This window comes from Geotrypetes seraphini, chromosome 1, assembly GCF_902459505.1.
Source record: "Geotrypetes seraphini chromosome 1, aGeoSer1.1, whole genome shotgun sequence".
In the NCBI taxonomy this organism is placed as follows: domain Eukaryota; kingdom Metazoa; phylum Chordata; class Amphibia; order Gymnophiona; family Dermophiidae; genus Geotrypetes; species Geotrypetes seraphini.
Genome location: NC_047084.1, coordinates 445,921,087 through 445,942,424, shown reverse-complemented (window position 1 = coordinate 445,942,424; position 21,338 = coordinate 445,921,087). Strand labels below are relative to the sequence as shown.

The following is a 21,338-nucleotide window of genomic DNA, read 5'->3' as shown; positions in this document are numbered from 1 at the left end:
TCTCGTCACCTCAGAGAGCGAAAACTGAAAAGCACAAGTGAGGGTGAGGGGAAGGGAGATGGCTAGATGAGGGGAAGAGATGCCTGGACCATGGAGCCCAAGCAGCTGCCCTGTCTGCCCTATCCTAATGTCAGCCCTGCCTGGGTTGGCCCCTTCGCGCTTCCCGGGGTGGGCCTATCAAGCTTCTTGCAGGCAGGGCTGCTCCGACCAGAACCTTCTTGCCGACGAGTCCTCCTTGACTAGGTGGCAAGAAGGTTCCAGTTGGAGCAGCCCTGCCTACAGGAAGCTATGAAGAGTCTGAGAGGCCCACCCTAGGAGGTGCGAAGAAGCTGACACAGCCCAGGAGAGTCGCAGGTTTATTAGGGGTTTTATTGCCACTGGCGATTGGGAGGGAGGATGTGGAAGCTGCTAGACTGCGTGATCACAAGGGAGGGTGCTGACCGGGAGGGGTAGAAAAGGAGGCAACTCATGGCAGATCATTTACTGTGGAGACAAGGCCATTCACTGCTCCATGGAATGGTGAATGACCTTGTCCCTGTACCCGCGGCAACCAGACTTCCCCCCTCCCCCCTGGGGGTTACCATGTCATTTTCTACTCTGAGGAAAGGGATGTTACCAGTGGTCTAACTCAAGGTTCTGTTCTTGGGCCTGTTCTTTTTAACATTTTTATAAACAATATTGCTGAAGGGCTGTAAGTTAAGATTTGCCTCTTTACGGATGATACCAAAATCTGAAATAGGGTAGGCACTCTGGCTGGTGTGAATAACACAAAGAAATAACAAGAATGGTCTGAAATTTGGCAGCTAAAATGTAATGTTAAGAAATACAAGGTCATGTATTTGGGCTGCAAAAACCAGAAGGAATGGTGCAGTTTAGGGGGTGAAGAACTTATGTGCATGACAGAAGAGTGGGACTTGGGTGTGATTGTATGTGATGATCTTAAGGTGGCCAAACAGGTTGAAAAGGTGATGGCGAAAGCTAGAAGGATGCTAGGGTGCTTAGGAAGAGGTACGGATTGTAGGAAAAAGGAGGTATTGATGCCCCTGTATAAGACTCTGGTGAGACCTCATTTAGAATATTGTGTACAATTCTGGAGATCACACTTTCAAAAAGATATAAAAAAGAACGGAGTTGGTCCAGAGCAAGGATACTACTGTAAAATGGTGCTTGGTCTTCATCATAAGGCGTATGGGGACAGACTTAAAAATCTCAATATGTATACTTTGGAGGAAAGGCGGAAGAGGGGAGAAATGATAGAGATGTTTAAATACTTACATGGCATAAATGCGCATGAGTTGAGTCTCTTTCATTTGAAAGGATGAAGTTAAGAGGTGTAAGGTTCGGAGTAATCTAAGGAAATACTTTTTTTACAGAAAGGGTGGTAGATGCGTGGAACAATCTCCCAGAAGAGATGGTGGAGACAGAGGGCAAATTCTATAAACGGTGTCCTGATTGTAGGCATCAGTAGGCATCCTACCACTGTCTAACCAGCCAATTGGGATGCATGTTTTCATAAAAAAAACAACCTGAGGCAGGCAGTGCATTCTGGAATGCATTGGGAGTGGCCTAAGACTCTGATTTGCCAGATCCCTAAGGCCACTCCCAGTGCATTCCAGGATGGAAGGAGGCCTAAAATGCCGGTTGGACCAGGTGCCTAAGGCCCCCCTTATGGGAGGGGCCTTAGGCATCTGAGCCAATCAGGGCCTTAGGCTCCTCCACAGGAGGAATTAGGCACTCTTCCTGCTAAGGGATGCTTGGGGGGCAGACAGCAGGAGGAATTGGGGATGCTTTGGGGAGGGCGATGCTTTCTGCTGAGGAACGCTTTGGGGGAAGCGATGCTTCAGGGGGGGCGGGGTAGCGGCAGGAGGACTTGGGGATTCCTCCTGCTACGGGCAGTTGGGGGAGGGGTTCAGGTATTCCATCAGGAGTATGTGGGCATCCTTTCTGCCGGTCAACTTGAAGGGGGGGATTTCAGAGGATCCCTGCTGCTCAGCTGGGCAGGGAGATTCCCTTGCAGCAATCAGCTCAGCGGCAACATGATTCTCTAAACCAGTGTCCTTCAACCTTTTACACCTATGGACCGGCGGAAATAAAATAATTATTTTGAGGACCGGCAAACTACTAAGACTGAAATTTAAAAAAACATTTTCACCCCGTCTCCACAAGTTTGGTCCCCGCAAACCATCTGATCCCATCCGCACAAGCCTCAGTTATGATTTTATATTGAACATATTTTATTAAAGTATAAAAAGAAACAATATTCTGTACAATTGTCATTTTATAAATACAAATATACAGAGCAAGGAGCAACAAAACCCCTGTTTCCCTTCCCCTCCCCTTCACATATATCCCCTCCACTATCAAGAAAACCAAACAAGCCAAATTATTACAGAATGCTACACAGAAATATCATGCTAACAGAATTCTGCAGTCACACATGATAGGAATAGTGTTAGGGGAGTGCTGGAAGCTAAAGAAGCACTGCCTGGGCTTTGCAGTCCCCAGTTATGTCTCTAGCAAGATATATAGTTCAAATCTGATATATTCTAATGACAAAATAGAAATAAAATTATTTTTTTCTACCTTTATTATCTGCCCATGTTGTTCTGCTTTCTTCTGTCTTTTCTTAAATTTCTTTCCAAGGTCTTCAATCTATCTGCCACTTCTGTCCCTTCCTGTCTTCTACCTATTATTCCAATATCCAGAACCTCCTTTTTCTTCTTACTGCATCCACCCTGTATCCAGCATCTCCAACCTACTCCGTCAAGTCCTACTCAGTCAAGTCTGCTTTTTTCCTTCACCCTACAACCTCTATGTCCAGCATCTTCCTGTGTTCTTTTTTTCTTCCCGTTGCTGAGCCATCCAGCCAACCCACCCTCTTTCCCCATCCCAGTGCCTCCCCTCTTTTACCCATCTTAATCCAGCAGATACCTTCCATCACCCTACTCCCTCCATTCCTTATTCAACATCTTCTCCTTGTCTCCCTATTCCCCCTTCACCATGTCCAGCATATCCCCTCTGTCTCCCTACTCCCTCTACCCATGTCCAATATCTGACTTCTGTCTTCATACTCCATCCTCATGTTCAGCATTTTCCATGTCTCTCTGCCCCCTGCAAGGTCCAGCAAATATCTTTGTGTCCCTATTCTTCCAATTCCCACCTAGTTCCAATAACTATCCTCCCCCAAGGGGATCCACCATCTTCCTTCTGTCACACCAATCCCCCCTCCTGGGTCTACCATCCCCTTCCAACAACACCTATATCACATTTTTCCCTCTCCTCATAATCCAACATCTCTTATTTCCTTCCTTGGCTGCTGGCCCCGATCCACTCTTCCAGCACTCGATTGCTATTAGCCCTGCCTTCGACCCCGGTCCTGCTAAATTTGGCAGCAAAAACAAAGACAAACCCTACCCTATCTTCAATTATGGTCCCGCTAAATCAGATGTCTAGAATGAAGACAGAAGCCGTGGGACCTTTCCTCTTGCCTGAATTGCTATTCTCTACAAGCTCTGCCGGTCTCAATCCTGCCCCTCAAACACAGGAAGTCATTTCAGAAGGGGGCGGGATCAAGATCAGCAGAGCCTATAGCGATGCAGGCAAGAGCAAAAGTCCCGCGGCTTCAGTCTTTCTTTTTGCCGGCCGTTTGTAGCAGTACCGCAGCTGATCTTAACGCCGGCCCTGGAAGGGAAAGTGAAAGAGATGCTCAACAGGAAATTTAATTTGTAGATCTCACCGGCCCTGCGCGGACCGGCAGAAATTTTCTGCGGACCGACACCGGTCCACGGACCGGCGGTTGAAGAACTGTGCTCTAAACAGTGACTGTGATGTGGACACCGATTAGGGAATCAGGGTGGTTAGGCGGGATTAGACATTTGTCAATTAGGACAGACTCAATTCTGTATAGGATGCCAATGTGCGATTCTCAAATCCGCTTAAGCAGCTACTGAGACGGGGCGTCCTATATAGAATCAGGCCTAAAGACTGAATTCAAGAAAGCATGGGATAGGCACGTGAGATATCTTAGAGAGAAGAAGATGATGGGCAGACTGGATGGACCATTTGGCTTTTATCTGCCTTCATGTTTCTATATGATTTTGAATAGCGGTTGGATGATCTTTAAGCTATTTATAAAAGAACTACCAAACATTGACTTTACAAAATGAATTAAGAAAATCGAGAAAGTGGATGTACATATTGTACCTCTTTTTCCAAGTCTTCTTTAGCTTTGTAATACATCTGCTCGTACTGTGACTTTCCTTTGGCAACCATATTAAGCCTCTGCTTTAGTGAATCAATTGATGTTTTCTTCTTAGAATCATCTTCAGCCAATGTTCTTACCTAAAGGAAATACAGGCAAGTGTAATAGCAACAGAAATATGGGGCTTCTGCTATACCAACTAAAAAAACCTCCAAATATAGTATTAAAACATAAAGAAAACTGCTCAATTGATATAATACAAATAACACTTTGACTTTATTTTCTGCTTACTCTTTTTTTATTGTACAAACAATAGATTTAGAATATAAATACCAGCTTGCATAAATTAAGAAACAGACAGTTTTCAGACATGAATAAAAGACATGTTATTTTAGTTGCTTTCTGTTAGATCAGTGCTTCTCAAACCTGTCCTGGGGGACTCCCAGCCAGTCGAATTTTCAGGAGATCCTTAATGAATATTCATGAGAGAGATTTGCATGCATTGAAGGCAGTGCATGCAAATCTCTGTTACGAATATTCAATGTGGATATCCTGAAAACCCAACTAGCTGGGGGTCTCCCAGGACAGGTTTGAGAACCACTGTGTTAGATTATAAATTGGTGAACTGCATTCAAATCTTTTGATCAGTGCAAGCATACCTCAGTAAAACATTTTTATTTCCTACTTAAATGATCACAGAAAATTGTCAATGTATCTAAACACTGTGCGGGAATGACTTTTTGTCATGAAACAGAATTCTGAAAAGCATGAAGACACGTAGATAAGTCAGGTTACATTTCTCAATAATGCAGTTATTTCAAATACAAGGGACTGGTGAAAGATTTCTTGCTCCAAGTCTTCCAGACTTTTCCCCCAGAATTTTTTCCAGTTTGATATTTGCTTCAATTATAGCTAAAGATATACATTATGCAACCTCAGAAAGGAGTAATATAATGCAGTCTGATGAGAGACTGTTTCCCCCACCCAAAATAAAGCAAAACAAAAAATTAACAAAACTAACAAAAACATCACACACATGTTATTCCTTCCAGGCTTCATCCCTTCTGCCTCTAATTGATGACTTCATAAAGATTTCAAATCTCCACGAGGAGGGCATGAAATGAGCTCCCTCTGGAGCTGACAGTGCTAAGTTGCTACTTTGCACGTATTGTGGCAGCTGCACAACTCATGGCCTCCAATTAATGCAGCAGTCCAAGCAAAAGATTTTATGTGCAATTCACATGGCAGTTCAAACAAATCAAATAATTTAGAGTCCTTTTTTATTTGGATTTTAAATCTAATTCTTAGAAACGTGATAGCATATAAAATAATTTTGAGGGCGCCTCCTACATAACCACGTTCTAAAAAAACGTGTAGGTCAGGATACTCCTGTGCTGATCCTCTTCTGAATTCCATGTAGGTATCATACAGATATTTGTAGAGCATACTGTAAATATTCAGTACAGCCTACTCTGAACTACCTGAAGTCTACAGAATGCTATTGCTATTTTGGTAATTGATAATTATTTATTTAAATAAAAAGTAGCGAGATGAAAAAGAAATATTCTAAAATACCTGGACACAAAACTATATCATTTGATACTATATTACTTTTTCAAGGTTTTCATTTCAAGATATCTTTATATTTTGAATCATTTGTCTTGGTTGTCCCATAAAAGATGAATCAAACATTTTAATCTGAACATATATAACATGCTAAAATAATAAAAAACGACTAGGCTTTATAAAATAAGCTTTTATGAAATTATACTGTGTAAGGACAATTTTACAATGGGATGGCTACATTTGCACATATAAATGTACAGAATACTGACACCGATATGTGTATGTAGGTACATAGACTCATAAGTGTTAATATTCCACTAAGAGCTATTCTGTAATGGCACACCTAATTGAAATAGCACATAAATGCAAGAGGGCGTACACAGAAGTAGAGTATGGGTGGGACACAGGTAGGATCTCATGTGCGTAACTTACAGAATACTGTTATATGCGTCCATGCATTAAGGGGCTCTATGGCTGGTTTAACTGAGAATGTGTAAATATTAAGTGTACCGATACTGGGTTCACTAGTAATTCTAAAACTGAAACTGGGGGCAAGGGTGCTGTTATAGAATAGGCTGTTACCATGCAGCTCTGGGGTGCCTAAATGGAGGTACCTTTTTACAGAATTATCCCCTGAACTATTAAATTAACTGCACAGATCTCCTGTATACATGCATTTTACATGAACCTAATAGATTAGACTTTTAAATGGCAGAAATCGCTACATTCTACAAACTTGCAGTAACATTCAGGCTTACCTGGATTGTACTTTGGTTAAATATACAAAAATATTAACTGCATAGTAGTGCAGATAAAATTATCCTCTATGAGAACAATAACTAAATCATTAGAAATCCTGTTCCAGGATATTTAGCATAGGCACAAAAGCAAGAATACCCTTTATTTGAATGTGAACAAAGTTTTATCCCATTAAACACCTGTGGGAGAAATGTTTATTAAACAGGCCCTTTAGTGTATTCCAAACTTACATTAGTGTAATTGGATGGATAAATGCAGTGGAACAGGTATGGCCAAACAATGTGTTTGATATGAATCAGGAAAATAACCAACTGATACCTTTTTTTCCAGACTTTCTATCGCTTCCTTGTTGAATTTATCACTTTCTTGGTGTGCTTTTAACCGAGATTTCAAATCTTCTATCAAATGCCTTTTCATGTTGATGTCCCTTTCCATTCGAGTAGCTCTTAAAAATGAAAGAGAAAGATCTCCTATAGTACCGTTGGCAGCACAAAAGAGAATCTACGATTATTATGAATTTACTGACTGCATGGAAAGTCTACTTTATTGCATGGATGCTGAAAGCTTTTCGTTTCTTTTCCACCAAAAGGGATTATCCAGATGGTTTCAAAGACTTTATTACATATACTAGTGAGTGAAAATTTACTGTTAACACTTTCCAAAGGCATTCACTTTCCTCAATCATATGCTGGACTCTGATCCCATCCTAAATTGTTTCATATAATTAAAGCAAAAACTTTGAATAATGGTGTATAACAATAAAAACAAAACAGTATTTCATCATTGCAAATATGCATATACAGTTTGCTGATATAAAGGGAGAAAGGCTTCTCTTGCTGTCATTTCCTGCATAGTATGGGTAGCATAAATCTCACAGCTTCTCTGTATTTTGCTTTCATTTTTTATTGTTTTCCCCATTTAACAACAAATCCGTACAAGTAGCTGCTGCCTAAATCCACAGGAGAGCTTGGGTATGTGCAGAAAACTGAAGGAAAATTAAAATACTAATGAAAAATAAATATAGTGGAGAACAAGCTTTTTCAAGTTTTCATAATAACCATAACTGGACAAATATACAATTTTAAAAAGCTGCTGAAAACAACCTTATTTGTGGAAGTGATTTCTTTAAATATATAGTTATATTTCTATAGCAGGAAATAACAGAGACAAGCAGCAAAATATGATTTTAAATTTTGTTTGTGCTTTTAATGTTAATGTTTAATTAATATTTTATATACTGTACATATGGTTGTAATCTGCTTAGTTTTTAGGTAGACTATATGTCTTTTAAATAAATAAATATACAAATTGCTCTGTTTAACATGACTAATGAAAATAATGTGGTTGGCCATTTCATACTGATTGGTATAATTAATTTATTGTAGTGGGCTAGACACATATACAAGACGTATGCAATCTAACTGTTAACACATATGTCAGCTCATCTGATGATCTTTTAACAGCTCTTCCTTGTACCGGTATATGCACGAGTATAAAAAACAAACATTGAGAAATGTAGAGAAAAGTCTACTAAACAATGTCAGGAATGGGTGAAATGTGCTTATTATTCTGCTTTTTCTATATTCCAATTCCTCATGAAATGATTTAAATCTCAGCTGTATTCTGTGATACTAGCAAGAAATGTGTTCGACCATATAAAGGAACAGCTGTGTTAAACATTCAGTCAAACACAGAAAGATGCTAATTGAATTTTAGAATGATTGTAAAAATTTATGGGACCTCCCCTCCGAACAGGACAATCTTTGCCCATAAAGAGGCTGAAAAACTATATATCAAGAATATCCAAAAGGCTGTTTGCAAATAAAGCACAGACTCCTGGTTTTATCTGCAGTTATACAATCATTTATTAATCTCCTCTCTTTCTGGAAAGAGAGGCTGTAAATCTCAGGAGCCAACTATTAAACTAATGTTAATATGAAGAACCTCATACTTGTGAAAATATCAAAATAATATAATAACCCCCAGGTGATCACAGTCTGACCCTCAGAGACCATATAAAGGGCTATACTTATCTAAGCATTACTGTAAAACAACATAACTTGGCACTACCATGCTCCTGCCATAGACATATGTATACCTTTCAGCTGAAAGAGCAGGATATCACAAACCAAACGATGATGGAAGATTGAATTATTTAATCCAAACTGAGTTTTAGGGCTAATGGCATGTATGCTTTTCTAAAATTACTTTACTATTGACATTTCTTTACACCATCTACAGTAAGGAAACATTTTTGCAAAATACAATATAAAGTCATTTTCCACTATTAATATTTATTTCTTGACAAAAATAAGAATAGACTTCTTCTTATAATGTCTGGGGTGGCCATATAACAAATCACTAGAAATTGGAAAAATTTTACTTCTTGGTGGGAAACACTTTGTTTATATTACCGTTATGAAAGAATGTTAGTGGAGCAATTTGGGAACATTAGGAATTTTAAAGAAATTTGCAGTCCATTGGAATCATTTGTTAAGCACTTTAATGATTAGTAATTCACCTACTGGATTCAATCTTGGTTCCACGCGCATCCAGGAAGGGGGGAGGGATGGGTACATTGTTTCAGTAATTTGCACGTATGTAAGTGCTATTTATTGAATTTTTGATTGTATAAGTGTTGCACTTTTTATATGCTTAATAAAATCAATAAAGATTAAAAAATATATATATTTATTTCTTTTGTGCTGCTAGATAGTTACTAATAAAACCCTTAAATAACACCTTTTGCTATTTAAGTTAAACTTCAAATTCTTTGTTACTCTTATTATATTAAATAGAAAACTGTACTGCACCTATTCTCCCCCCCCCCACACACACACTAAACTGCTACTCCCTAAGCAGCAAATCAATCCATCTGAACAGTATACTTCATAAACTAATATTTGTGAGTTCTAATGTTAAAAAGCCACAATCAAATCTGAGCAAAGAACATAGTAACATAGCAAATGACGGCAGATAAAAACCCAAATGGTCCATCCAGTCTGCCCAACCGTACACACTCTATATATTAATGATTTAATTTAAATTGTCCTTTTTCTTAGATACTGTATTACTGGGTCAAAAACCCAGAGCTCTGCCTGGTACTGTGCTTAGGTTCCATCTACTGAAGTCTCCATTACAGAATGACACAAATTTGTCTTTTTGCACTTCTTACAAATTTTTATTTATTTATTTATAAGTTTTTCATTTGGCTTTGGATATTTCATTCACTTTATGCAGCTGAATCTTGACATGTTTCCCAGCCCTAGGCAAATAATTACTGTATCTGAATGACACGATTCGTTTAGATTTACAGGGATATGTAAGTCTATTTTATGGCCTCAAATCTGACGTCACATTTTGCTAATGGTATGCCAAAATCATTCAGCACTTTTTGGGAGTAATTTTATACAGCCTATTTTATACAGATGCATATAAAATTATGGTTATAAACTACAGTTAATAGTGAAAAGAACCAGACTAATCAATTAATATGCCTTTCACCCAAATTCTCTCAGTTAGAAGTCAAATCATCAGAAGGTGAATACGTGCTTAAACATCACACTTATGTTTGCCAAAATTCCTCATGGATCCATTTTTAATGTAATAAAAGTCCACTTTGAAAAACTTCAGATCACTTCCTACATATTGATATTTAAGCACTTATCTGAAAAAGGAGAACGCAAAAATTCCTTCAGGCAACCTCCTAACATGACAGTATGTTTTACTCTGCTTTAAGGGTACAGGTTCTTGCAACAATAATTAAAAAAAAATATGTTTAAACACTCTGAGATAACATTGATTCTACATTTTAATATGGTGACGGCATCAAATCTGCAGTTAAATATATCAATCAGCTGATCACGCCTGGCCAATCAATTCACACTAACGACATCCATTCCAGTTCTTCATTAAGACCCTTCAACATAACTGTATGTAATGAAAAAATCTATCTCTGTTTGTTATAGTTCAATAAATGATCAAAATCACCACCCTCCCAATATGATGTCAATAATACACCACTGAATGTCTCTTATGCTGCTATGTTTGCCAATGTGTCACTAGAGAAGCCAACTCAAACAGAGCTGAATGGACTCATCATATCACACAAAAGCAATTTAAAATTATGTTTTCTACTTCATGCAGTCCATCATGCACTGTGCATTTTATACAATGTCCATGTAACTTGCTCAGTTAAATTACATCTTAATGAGCATAAATCAAGGATTCAAACTGGGGTTGAGTCAGCTCTTTTAGTGATGCATTGGCAAATGCAGCAGCACCCCAACAGAGACTTTTGGTGTTATATTATTGGCAAGGTACAGAAAGAGTAGAAAGATGATTATCTTGATCATTTATTGAACTCTACGGAGCAGAGATGGATTTTTTTCATTTGATACAGCTATGCTGAAGGGTCTCAATGAAGAACTGGAATGGATGTCGTTAGTGTGAATTGATTGGCCAGGAAGGATCAGCTGATTGATATATTTAACTGCAGATTTGATGCCATCAGCATATTGAAATGTTGTAGTACCCCAGTGTTGGATGACGAATCAATGTTAAATTATACCAAACAGTGTTTAGAAAATAGTTCTTTTTTTACTGTTGTAGAAACCTGTATTTTGACACAGCAGGCTGAAACATGATATCATGCTGGGTGCTCACCTGAAAGAAGTCTTGTGATTTCCTTTTTCAGATAAAGTGCTTTAAATATCATTATATAAGAAACAATCTGCAGTTTTTCAATTGATTTTTATCAAAATCGATTGATAAATTGGTTTTTATCAATAAAAAATGGATCTTTTAAGAATGTAGGTGAACATTATAAGTGTGAAGTTTAAGCACTTACCTTCCGATGATCCCATTTCTTTCTGAGAGAATTTAGGTGGAAGGTATATTATTTTATATAGACAACCAAGACTCTATGTCCCAAATTCTATATAACACACCTAAAGTTGTGCACGTACATCGATGCACATATCTGATATATGCACACAATTAATAGGCTTAATCGGCATCGACAATTGACAATTAACAACTCATAATTGGAGCTAATTGAAAGGTAGGCACACAACTTGGTAGGCTTTTGTCAGCATGCATACTTGTATGTGGACATTTGCACATGGCATGGAAAATGCTTTACAAAATTACCCTCTCTGGGGATAATGTGAACTGGACTTCCACACATAAATGGCAAGATTACATTAGCATGCTTTAGGTAAATAAGAAAAATAAGAGAGGATACAATTCCTGCTCCCTAAAATAATCGAAAGAAACAGAGCTAAGAATATGTATTTATGAAAGGTTAATATTTATTTATTTTAAAAATTTCTATTCCGCTTTAGATCAAAATAGATTGTAATAAAACATACAGATTCATGTATAACGCTTACAAGTATAATACTTGAATCATTTATCATGATGCCACTAGGTGTCACCAAACACAACAGATATATACATATATCAAGCACATACTTTTCTTGTATTTCCTGATTCCGTTCATCCTTTTCCAGGCCTTCATTTTTCAGAGATTTAATAGTTGAGTTGTGCTTAGTAATTTCATTCATTACATTCTAAACAAAAGAGAGTTATCAATGAATAAATAAGACTGAAGTACATAAAATAAGACTGAAGTACATAAAAAAATAAACCCTTACATCTGTATACTACAGTACATCTATTGTACAACAATATGCAATTGTGCAGAATCAGGAAACAATTTTAAATAAGACTCACTGGTACGGAGTGCCCCCCAAATGCACTGCTACATTTTTTGCTACAAAAGACATTTAACCCCCACATTATTAATGCTAAATCACAATCACTCCGGGAAGAAACAGTATTAGAACAATTTAAGCGCTCATTAAAAAGCTTCCTTTTCACTGATGCTTTCGGGAATTAGCCTAGCATTAAATCAACGTATTTTTAGCTCTACCATTAATTCTGTAATAAGAACATAAGAACATAAGAAGTTGCCTCCGCTGAGTCAGACCATAGGTCCATCCTGCCCAGCGGTCCGCTCCCGCGGCGGCCCATCAGGCCCATCGCCTGAGAAGTGGTCTATATCTATCTATACCCTTCAATCCCTTTTTCTTCAAGGAATCTATCCAAACCTTCTTTGAAACCATTTAATGTTTTGCTGCCTACAACAGCCTCTGGGAGCGCGTTCCATGTATCCACCACCCTCTGAGTGAAAAAGAACTTCCTAGCGTTTGTTTTAAACCTGTCCCCTTTCAATTTCTCCGAGTGCCCCCTTGTACTTGTGGTGCCCCTTAATTTGAAAAATCTGTCCCTGTCTACTTTTTCTATGCCCTTCAGGATCTTGAAGGTTTCTATCATGTCTCCTCTAAGTCTCCGCTTTTCTAGTGAGAAAAGTCCCAACTGCTTCAATCTGTCGGTATATGGGAGATTTTCCATTCCCTTTATCAGTTTAGTCGCTCTTCTCTGTACTCCCTCAAGTACTGCCATGTCCCTCTTGAGGTACGGCGACCAGTACTGGACACAGTACTCCAGATGAGGCCGCACCATTGCACGATACAGCGGCATGATGACTTCCTTCGTCCTGGTCGTAATACCCTTCTTAATGATACCCAACATTCTGTTTGCTTTCTTTGAGGCTGTGGCGCACTGCGCCGATGCCTTCAGTGTTGCGTCTACCATCACTCCCAGGTCTCTCTCCAGGTTACTGACCCCTAGCGGTGTTCCCCCCATTCTGTACGTGAACATCGGGTTCTTTTTCCCCACGTGCATGACCTTGCATTTCCCTATGTTAAAGCTCATTTGCCACTTTTCGGCCCACTTTTCCAGCTGCGTTAGATCCTTTTGGAGATCTTCGCAGTCTTCCCTGTTTTGAGCCCTGCTGTATAGTTTGGTGTCATCTGCAAATTTAATGACCTCACACTTGGTTCCCGCCTCTAGGTCGTTTATGTAAATATTGAACAGGAGCGGTCCTAGCACCGACCCCTGCGGAACTCCGCTCGTGACCCCTTACGAATAAGCAACTTTAACAAATAGGGTCTCCCTCCCTAATGTTTTTTCCCCCCCTAATTGTACCTTTTCTTTAAAATTGTAGTTCTACCCTTTTCTCCTTCCCATTTCAAGTATGATGTCTGTATTTTGTCCTTAGTATGTTTTCATGTTTAATTTTTTTTTTTTAAATGTACATCGCTTTGAATTTATTATAAAAGCGCTTTAATCAAATTTTAATAAAACTTGAACTTGAAGATGATACTTTCCATAATAGTTAACTTGATCCCACATCTCAAAGATTATTTTAAAAAGAACTTTCACAGCCAAAGCAAAATAAATATCAAAGTATTACATAATACTCGCCTTAATTCTAAAACTACGAACTTTACATCCATTGGAAATGTGCTGCAATGAGGGAAATGTTTAAAGACATCTATGAGGTTAAACAGTGATCTAGGCAGTGAAAATTGCTTTCCTCAGCATTCATGAAGAATACACAGTGTTCATAAAATGCTTACTTTTAAATACATTAAAATGGAATTTTATTTTGAGGCATTTTAGATTAGAAAAGCAAAACAGCATGCATATGTAGTAGCATGGTCAAAAAATAAATACTGTAAATAAATAAAAATAATGTGGATTCCAAACCTCCGCTTTTCACAGACAAAGTGGATATGAATGTCTCTCATTTATGTTTTAGCATGGTTTGCATACCTGTTTGCAGATATTGCTTTGATAAATCATTTTAATATTAACACTCGGCTTCATTTAAAAAATATGTTCAAGCATGGCAAGTTTTTCTACTTAATGTGTTTTAATGGTAACTTTTGATGGGGTAGTTATCAAGCTATGTTAGGACACTAAGGGGTCTTGTTACTAAGCTTCGGTAAGCACTAGCACAGTATCTCAACACGCGGTACACATACCCTTAGGGGTACGTGACACTGGCCGCCACCGAGAATATTGCCTGCTTACCCGCTGAAGATGCCGCTGGAGATCCCTCCTTCCTGCCCTCCATCTGCCTGCCGAAGCTGCTGACGGAAATGCCTTCTTCCTGCCCTCCACCAGCCCGCTGAGCCACCGCCATGGATTCCTCCTTCCTGCACTCCACCTGCCCGCCGAAGCAGCTGCTGAGGATTCCTCTTTTCCTGCCTTCCATCTGCCCACCAAAGCTACCACCGGGGATCCCTCCTTTCTGCTGATGTCAGAGGAACGCCTTCTGGGTCGGGAGGGGGGAGGGGAGCTCCTACTTACCTCGTTTGAGCCGAACTCGCTCCTTCTGCCTTCAGCAGCACTTGTTGAAGGCAGCGGTTCACACGTAGCTGATCCAGAAACTTTCTCTCCGATGTCAGAGGCAAGGCTTATGGGTCAGCCATGTGCAGCGTGTGAACTGCTGCCTGCAACAAGTGCCGCTGAAGGCAGAAGGAGCGAGTACGGCTCGAACAAGTAAGGGGACATGATCTTTCTGTGACAAAGGGAGAAAGGGGGGGGAAGGAGCATGTTAGGCCATGGGAGGGGCACAATTTTGGTACAAAGGCCGGAAGGCTTGGAGGGGGGTACAAGTTTGACAGAGACAAGGGAGGGGGCATGAACATGAGACACAGAAGGGAGGGAGGAAAGGGGCACTAATTTGGGACATAGGAGGGAGGGAATAGCAAGTGAGAATTGTTGGGCATGAGTGTGTGAGTGAGAGAGAAAGAGATGGTGCACATGGGGAAAGGAAGAAAGAGGAAAATTGGGCATAAAGAGAGAGAGAGGTAGAGATGCATGGAGGAGAGGAGGACGAGAGGGAGAAATGTTAGATATGGTGGTGGAGAGGGAACAGAGGTAGAGAATGACACGGGGAAAAAATCTGTCCCCGTCACTGCCCCGTCCCCGTCCCCCCATCCTCTGCACCGCCCCGTCACCACCGTTCCCTTCACCGCCCCGTCACCGTCACCGCCATCCCTTTCACCGCCACTGCCATCCCATTCACTGCCCCGTCACCGTCCCCGCAGCATTCATATAAGCCTTAGTACTGTAATATTTAGCTTTTTCCTTTCTTATAAATCAAAGTTCCTGCTGCTGAACTAGAGAAAGAGATGTTCAGCTGGTAGGGCTTTGTTTATAAATTTTTATCAACACAACTAATATACTATTTTATCCTAAAGCAAAAAATAAATAAATAAATATAATTTTTTTTTTCTACCTTTGTTGTCTGGTTTCTGCTTTCCACATCTTCTCATTCAATTCCTTCCATCCACTGTGTGTCTTCTCTCTGCGTCTTCCATTTGCTGTTACTGTGCCTCTTCCTTCACACACCCTCCCCAATTGGTCTAGCACCCATCTTCTTCCCTCCGCTCCCCCATAGTCTGGCATCTGTCTTTTTCCCTTCCAGCATCTTCTCCCCACTCTGTCTTCCACATTTCCCTTCAGGGTCTGTTCCTCTCCACCCTCCTTCAATGTCTGTTCTATTCCTTTCCACCACCACCCTTCCCTCCCTCCTTTACCATCTGTTCCTTTCTACCACTCTTCAGCTCCTCTCGTGTGGCCTATCTACCTTCCTCCCTCTTATTTTTGTGGCATGTTACAATGTAATTTGTGCAAGCCACTGGAGCCTGCGAGCTCAGTCCCTGTCCCATCCCCACAAACCATCTTGCTTCTGTGCTCCTATTTTCCCCATTTCTAATATCTCCCCTATGTATGTGCCATTGCCCTCCCCCGTGTCCATATACCATCCCCATGGCATGTCCCCTTTATGTCTCTGTCCCTATGCCCCATGCACATAATTTCCCCTCTTTCTGTTACCTTCCTGTGTCCAGATTTCCCCTATCTTCCTCTTCCATACCAGTGTATCTCTGCTTTTCAACCCCATCTAGCTTCTCTCCCTCTTTCTTCCCCCCCCTGCTTCCAGCATCTGGCTCACCTGCCTGTCCTCCCCTTTCTTTCCTGCTGTGAATTTTTCTTTCCCTCTTCAACCCCTTGGCCCAGAATCCTTTTCCCTTTCACTCCCTCCTTCCAGTGTGAGCTGGAACTGGCTGACAATATTATATTTTGAATAACTAATTTGTTTGAGGTGTTGGCTAAGGTTGGTTAACAGATCTTTGAGCAGGCCTGGTTCAGGACCTAAATGAGGAAAGCCTGTTCCTGCTTTCTGCTCGAATCCTCGTCTCACCACTATAAAGAGCACGTTGATTAGATAAAACTATTTCACAATTTAAAAAACCCCCCCCCAAATACTGCTGTCACGCTGAGGGATGAAGGTCAGAGAAGGAATTATAGGATTCCAGAATCATTGGGGGGGGGGGGTTTATAAAAATCAGATCACCAATCTGACCAAAATAAAACAACAAAATGGGACAACATACTCCTACAAGAAATGCTAAACAGAGGCAGTAACATGAGCGATCGCGTGGTCCCCACAGCCCCCACCCGCCCGATGGTAGCGTTTAGCCCGCTACCTCCCTCCAGCTCACCTTAGTTTGCAGGCTTTCTTTTTTGGTGACCTGCACGCTTTCAAAGAGCAGCGCATGCGCGACTGCTCAGTGTTCAATCTTCTGCTCTGCTGCAACTTCCTGTTTCCGGTTGCGTCAGAGCAGAAGATTGAATACTGAGCAGCCGCGCGTGCAGATCGCCGAAAAAGAAAGCCTGCAAACTAAGGTGAGCTGGAGGGAGGGAGCGGGCTAAACGCTACCATCGGGGGGGTGGGGGCTGCGGGGACCGCATGATCCTTGATGCCTCACTGCGGAGACAAGACCATTCACCGCTCCACGGGGCGGTGAATGGCCTTGTCCCCGTCCCTGCAGCCACTGCTATATTTCTTTCCCCGTTTTGGCGGGTTACCCGCGGCTAAATGCGGTAGCCGCGGGTAAACCACCACCGTGTCATTCTCTAAACAGAGGGACAGATTGAAGGGGATATAAGGGGGAGGAATGTTGGACATAGTGATAGAGGGAGCGATGTGGCATTGTTCTGGAGAGGGATGATAGAAGGAGAAATGGGCATGGGGCTGGTGGGCAGTGGTGAAAAATGCTGCATATGATCCAGAGGATGAGAGAAGGAGAAATGTTGGATGTGGCAGTAGAGGGGTTGGGAGAGATGCCTGGATCTCTCAAGACAAATGGACAGTGAGAGAGAGAGAGAGACATGTTGCCAAGGGGGTGGAAGAGAGAGGAAGAAAAGTTGGACTCATGGAGGGACAGAGAGAGATGTTGGTTGGAGAAGGGAATGAGGTCCGGATGGAGGAGAGGAAGCATGCAGGAGACAGAAAGAAATATTGGATGCACAGTCAGACGGAACTGCAACCAAAGACTCATGAAATCACCAGACAACAAAGGTAGGAAAAATAATTTTATTTTCAATTTAGTACATAAGTACATAAGTACATAAGTAGTCGCCTCCGCCGGGGCAGACCAGAGGTCCATCCAGCCCAGCGGTCCGCTCACGCGGCGGCCCATCAGGCATATTGCCTGGTCAGCGGTCCCTGACTAATTTTATTGCCTACCTCTACACTTATCTCTAAACCTTCCACTGCTCTTATCTGTACCCCTCAATCCCTTTGTCTTCCAGGAACCTATCCAGGTCATCCTTGAAACCCTGTACTGTGCTATTTCTTATCACGGCCTCCGGAAGGGTGTTCCATGTGTCCACCACCCTCTGTGTGAAAAAGTACTTCCTTGCGTTTGTTTTAAACCTGTCCCCCTTCAATTTCATCGAGTGACCCCTTGTTCTTGTGGTTTCTTTCAAATTGAAAAATCTGTCTTTGTCAACCTTTTCGATGCCCCTCAGGATCTTGAAGGTCTCTATCATATCTCCTCTGAGTCTCCGCTTTTCCAGGGAGAACAGCCCCAGCTTCTTCAGTCTGTCAGTGTATGTAAGGTTTTCCATACCCTTAATCAGTTTAGTTGCTCTTCTCTGGACTCCCTCAAGCATTGCCATGTCCTTTTTGAGGTACGGTGACCAGTACTGTACATAGTATTCCAGATGCGGGCGCACCATAGCCCGGTACAGTGGCAGGATGACTTCCTTCGTTCTGGTCGAGATACCCTTCTTAATGATACCTAACATTTGGTTTGCTTTCCTCGAGGCTGTGGCGCACTGTGCCGACGCCTTCAATGTTGTGTCTACCATCACTCCCAAGTCTCTTTCCAGATTACTGACCCCTAGCATTGATCCCCCCATTTTGTAAGTGAACATCGGGTTCCTTCTCCCTATATGCATGACCTTGCATTTCCCTACATTGAAGCTCATTTGCCACTTTTTCGCCCATTCTTCCAATGTCGTAAGATCCCTTTGGAGATTCTCGCAGTCAACCGTGGTTTCAACCTTGCTGAATAGTTTGGTGTCATCTGCGAATTTGATGATCTCGCATTTTGTTCCCGCCTCCAGGTCGTCAATGAATATGTTGAACAGGAGCGGTCCCAGCACCGATCCTTGAGGAACCCCGCTCGTGACCCCTTGCCAGTCCGAGTAATGGCCCTTTACACCAACCCTCTGCTTCCTGTCTGCCAGCCAGATTTTGATCCATCGGTGGACCTCCCCGCGCACCCCATGATTCCATAGCTTCCTGAGCAACCGCTCATGTGGTACCTTATCGAAGGCTTTCTGGAAGTCTAGGTAAATTATGTCTATGGGTTCACCTTTGTCCACCTGGTTATTTACCCCCTCAAAGAAGTACAACAAGTTTGTGAGGCACGACCTACCCTTGCAGAACCCATGCTGGCTCGACCTTAGCTGTCCATTTTTTTCGATATGGTCACAGATGCTGTCCTTAATCAGTGCCTCCATCATCTTTCCCGGGACCGATGTGAGGCTTACCGGCCTATAGTTTCCCGGGTCACCCCTCGAACCCTTCTTGAAGATGGGCGTGACATTAGCTATTTTCCAGTCCTCCGGGATCTCTCCAGTTTTTAGGGATAGGTTGCATATTTGCTGAAGTGTCTCTGCTATTTCATTCCTTAATTCCTTGAGCACCCTTGGGTGAATGCCGTCCGGACCTGGTGACTTGTCGCTCTTTAGCTTGTCTATCTGCCTGAGGACATCCTCCTGGCTCACCTCTAATTGGACCAGCTTGCTATCTTGATCTCCATTTTCTATTTCCTCTGGTTCCGGAATGTTGGATGTGTCCTCCCTCGTGAAGACCGACGTAAAGAAGTCATTTAACTTGTCAGCTATTTCTTTTTCCTCCCTCACTACTCCCTTTCTATCCCCATCATCCAAGGGCCCCACTTCCTCCCTCGCTGGTTGCTTTCCCTTTACGTACCTGAAGAATGATTTGAAATTTTTTGCCTCTCCCGCTAGTCTCTCTTCATATTCCCTCTTTGCTCTCCTAACCACTCGGTGGCACTCCTTCTGGCTTTCCTTGTGTTCCTTTTGGTTGGCCTGCGTTTGGTCCTGTTTCCATTTTTTGAACGATGCTTTCTTGTTACTGATCGCCTTTTTTACAGCTGCCGTTATCCATGCTGGGTTCTTTATTCGATTTTTCTTGCACTCTTTTCTGAACCTGGGGACGTACAGGTTCTGTGCTTCGTGCACCGTACGCTTGAGCAGGGTCCAGGCGCTTTCTACGGACTCTACCTTCCTTGTGCTGCCGTTGAGTTTCTTCCCCACCATTTTCCTCATTGCATCATAATTCCCTTTTCTGAAGTTGAGCGCTGTTGTTGTGGTTCTTTTCACCCTGGATGATCCCAGTTCTAGTCTGCACTGGATCATGTTGTGATCGCTGTTCCCCAGTGGGTCTAATACCGCTACTTCCTTTGCAGGTCCCCCCAGTCCACTGAAGATTAGATCAAGAGTAGCTTCTCCTCGTGTAGGTTCCGTGACCAGCTGTTCCAGGAAGCAGTCCCTCGTGGCTTCCAGGAATTTGGTCTCTCTCTCGCAACTTGAGTGCCCGATACTCCAGTCTATCCCAGGGTAGTTGAAGTCCCCCATCACCACCACACTTCCATTCTTGCATACCTGCCGCAGTTCCGTCTCCAGGTCCCGGTCGATTTCTTCCGATTGGCCAGGCGGACGATAGTATAGACCCAATTTGATGTCTGCTCCAGATCCTCCTGGTAGCTTAACCCATATTGATTCCAAGCCTTCCGACCTTACTGCTGTTTCCATTTTGGTTGAGGGTATGGAGTCTTTTATGTATAGCGCTATTCCTCCACCCTTCTTGTGTGTCCTGTCTCTCCTGTAAAGTTTGTACCCTGGTATGACCACATCCCATTTATTGTCATCAGCCCACCACGTTTCTGTGATTCCAATTATGTCCAGGGCTTTTTGACTGGCTATAATTTCCAGCTCTCCCATTTTGGCCCTGAGGCTCCTCGCATTTGTGTAGAGGCAATATAGGTCCTGATCTGTCGCCCGCCCTGCTGTTTTCTTTCCATGGCTCGGCGCTCCCACCTGGCTTGCCTTTACTCGGTCATCCACCTCCCGTGGCGTGTCCGTTTTGCCCCCATCCAGTATCTCCTTTTTTGGATGGTCCTCTTGCTCCCATTGTTCTCTTTCAACCATGCCTGTTAGTTTCGTTTGGGCACTGGGCCCCTGCATTGCATCTGTGGGCCTTTTTTCTGAAGATTTCCACTCAGCCCTTTTGTCTAAAAGTTCCCTCCCAGTCCCTTTGTCCATAAAGTCCCTCTCAGCCCCTTTGTCCAAGAGTTCCCACTCGGTCCCTTTGCCCAAAAGTGTTCCCTCAGTCCCTTTGTCCAAAAAGTCCCTCTCAGCCCCTTTGTCCAAGAGTTCCCACTCGGTCCCTTTGCCCAAAAGTGTCCCCTCAGTCCCTTTATCCAAGAAGCCTCTCATAGTCCCTTTGCCCAAGAATTTTCTCTCAGTCCCTTTGTCCAAAAGATCCCACTCGGTCCCAAGCTCTCTTTTG

The 21,338-nt window shown here is 42.2% G+C and overlaps 1 protein-coding gene across 5 annotated transcripts in view; it reads right to left on the bottom strand.

The window, feature by feature from the left end:
* Positions 1 to 21,338, bottom strand: part of CNTLN (centlein) — a 557,312-nt gene that overhangs the window by 86,033 nt on the left and 449,941 nt on the right. For all 5 annotated transcript variants that reach the window (XM_033920529.1, XM_033920556.1, XM_033920539.1 and 2 more), the window contains 3 exons: positions 12,002 to 12,099; positions 6,845 to 6,971; positions 4,204 to 4,341 (listed from right to left, as the gene is read on the bottom strand). In XM_033920529.1, coding sequence (XP_033776420.1) covers positions 4,204 to 4,341; positions 6,845 to 6,971; positions 12,002 to 12,099 — 363 coding nt within the window. The remainder of the gene's footprint in view (positions 1 to 4,203; positions 4,342 to 6,844; positions 6,972 to 12,001; positions 12,100 to 21,338) is intronic.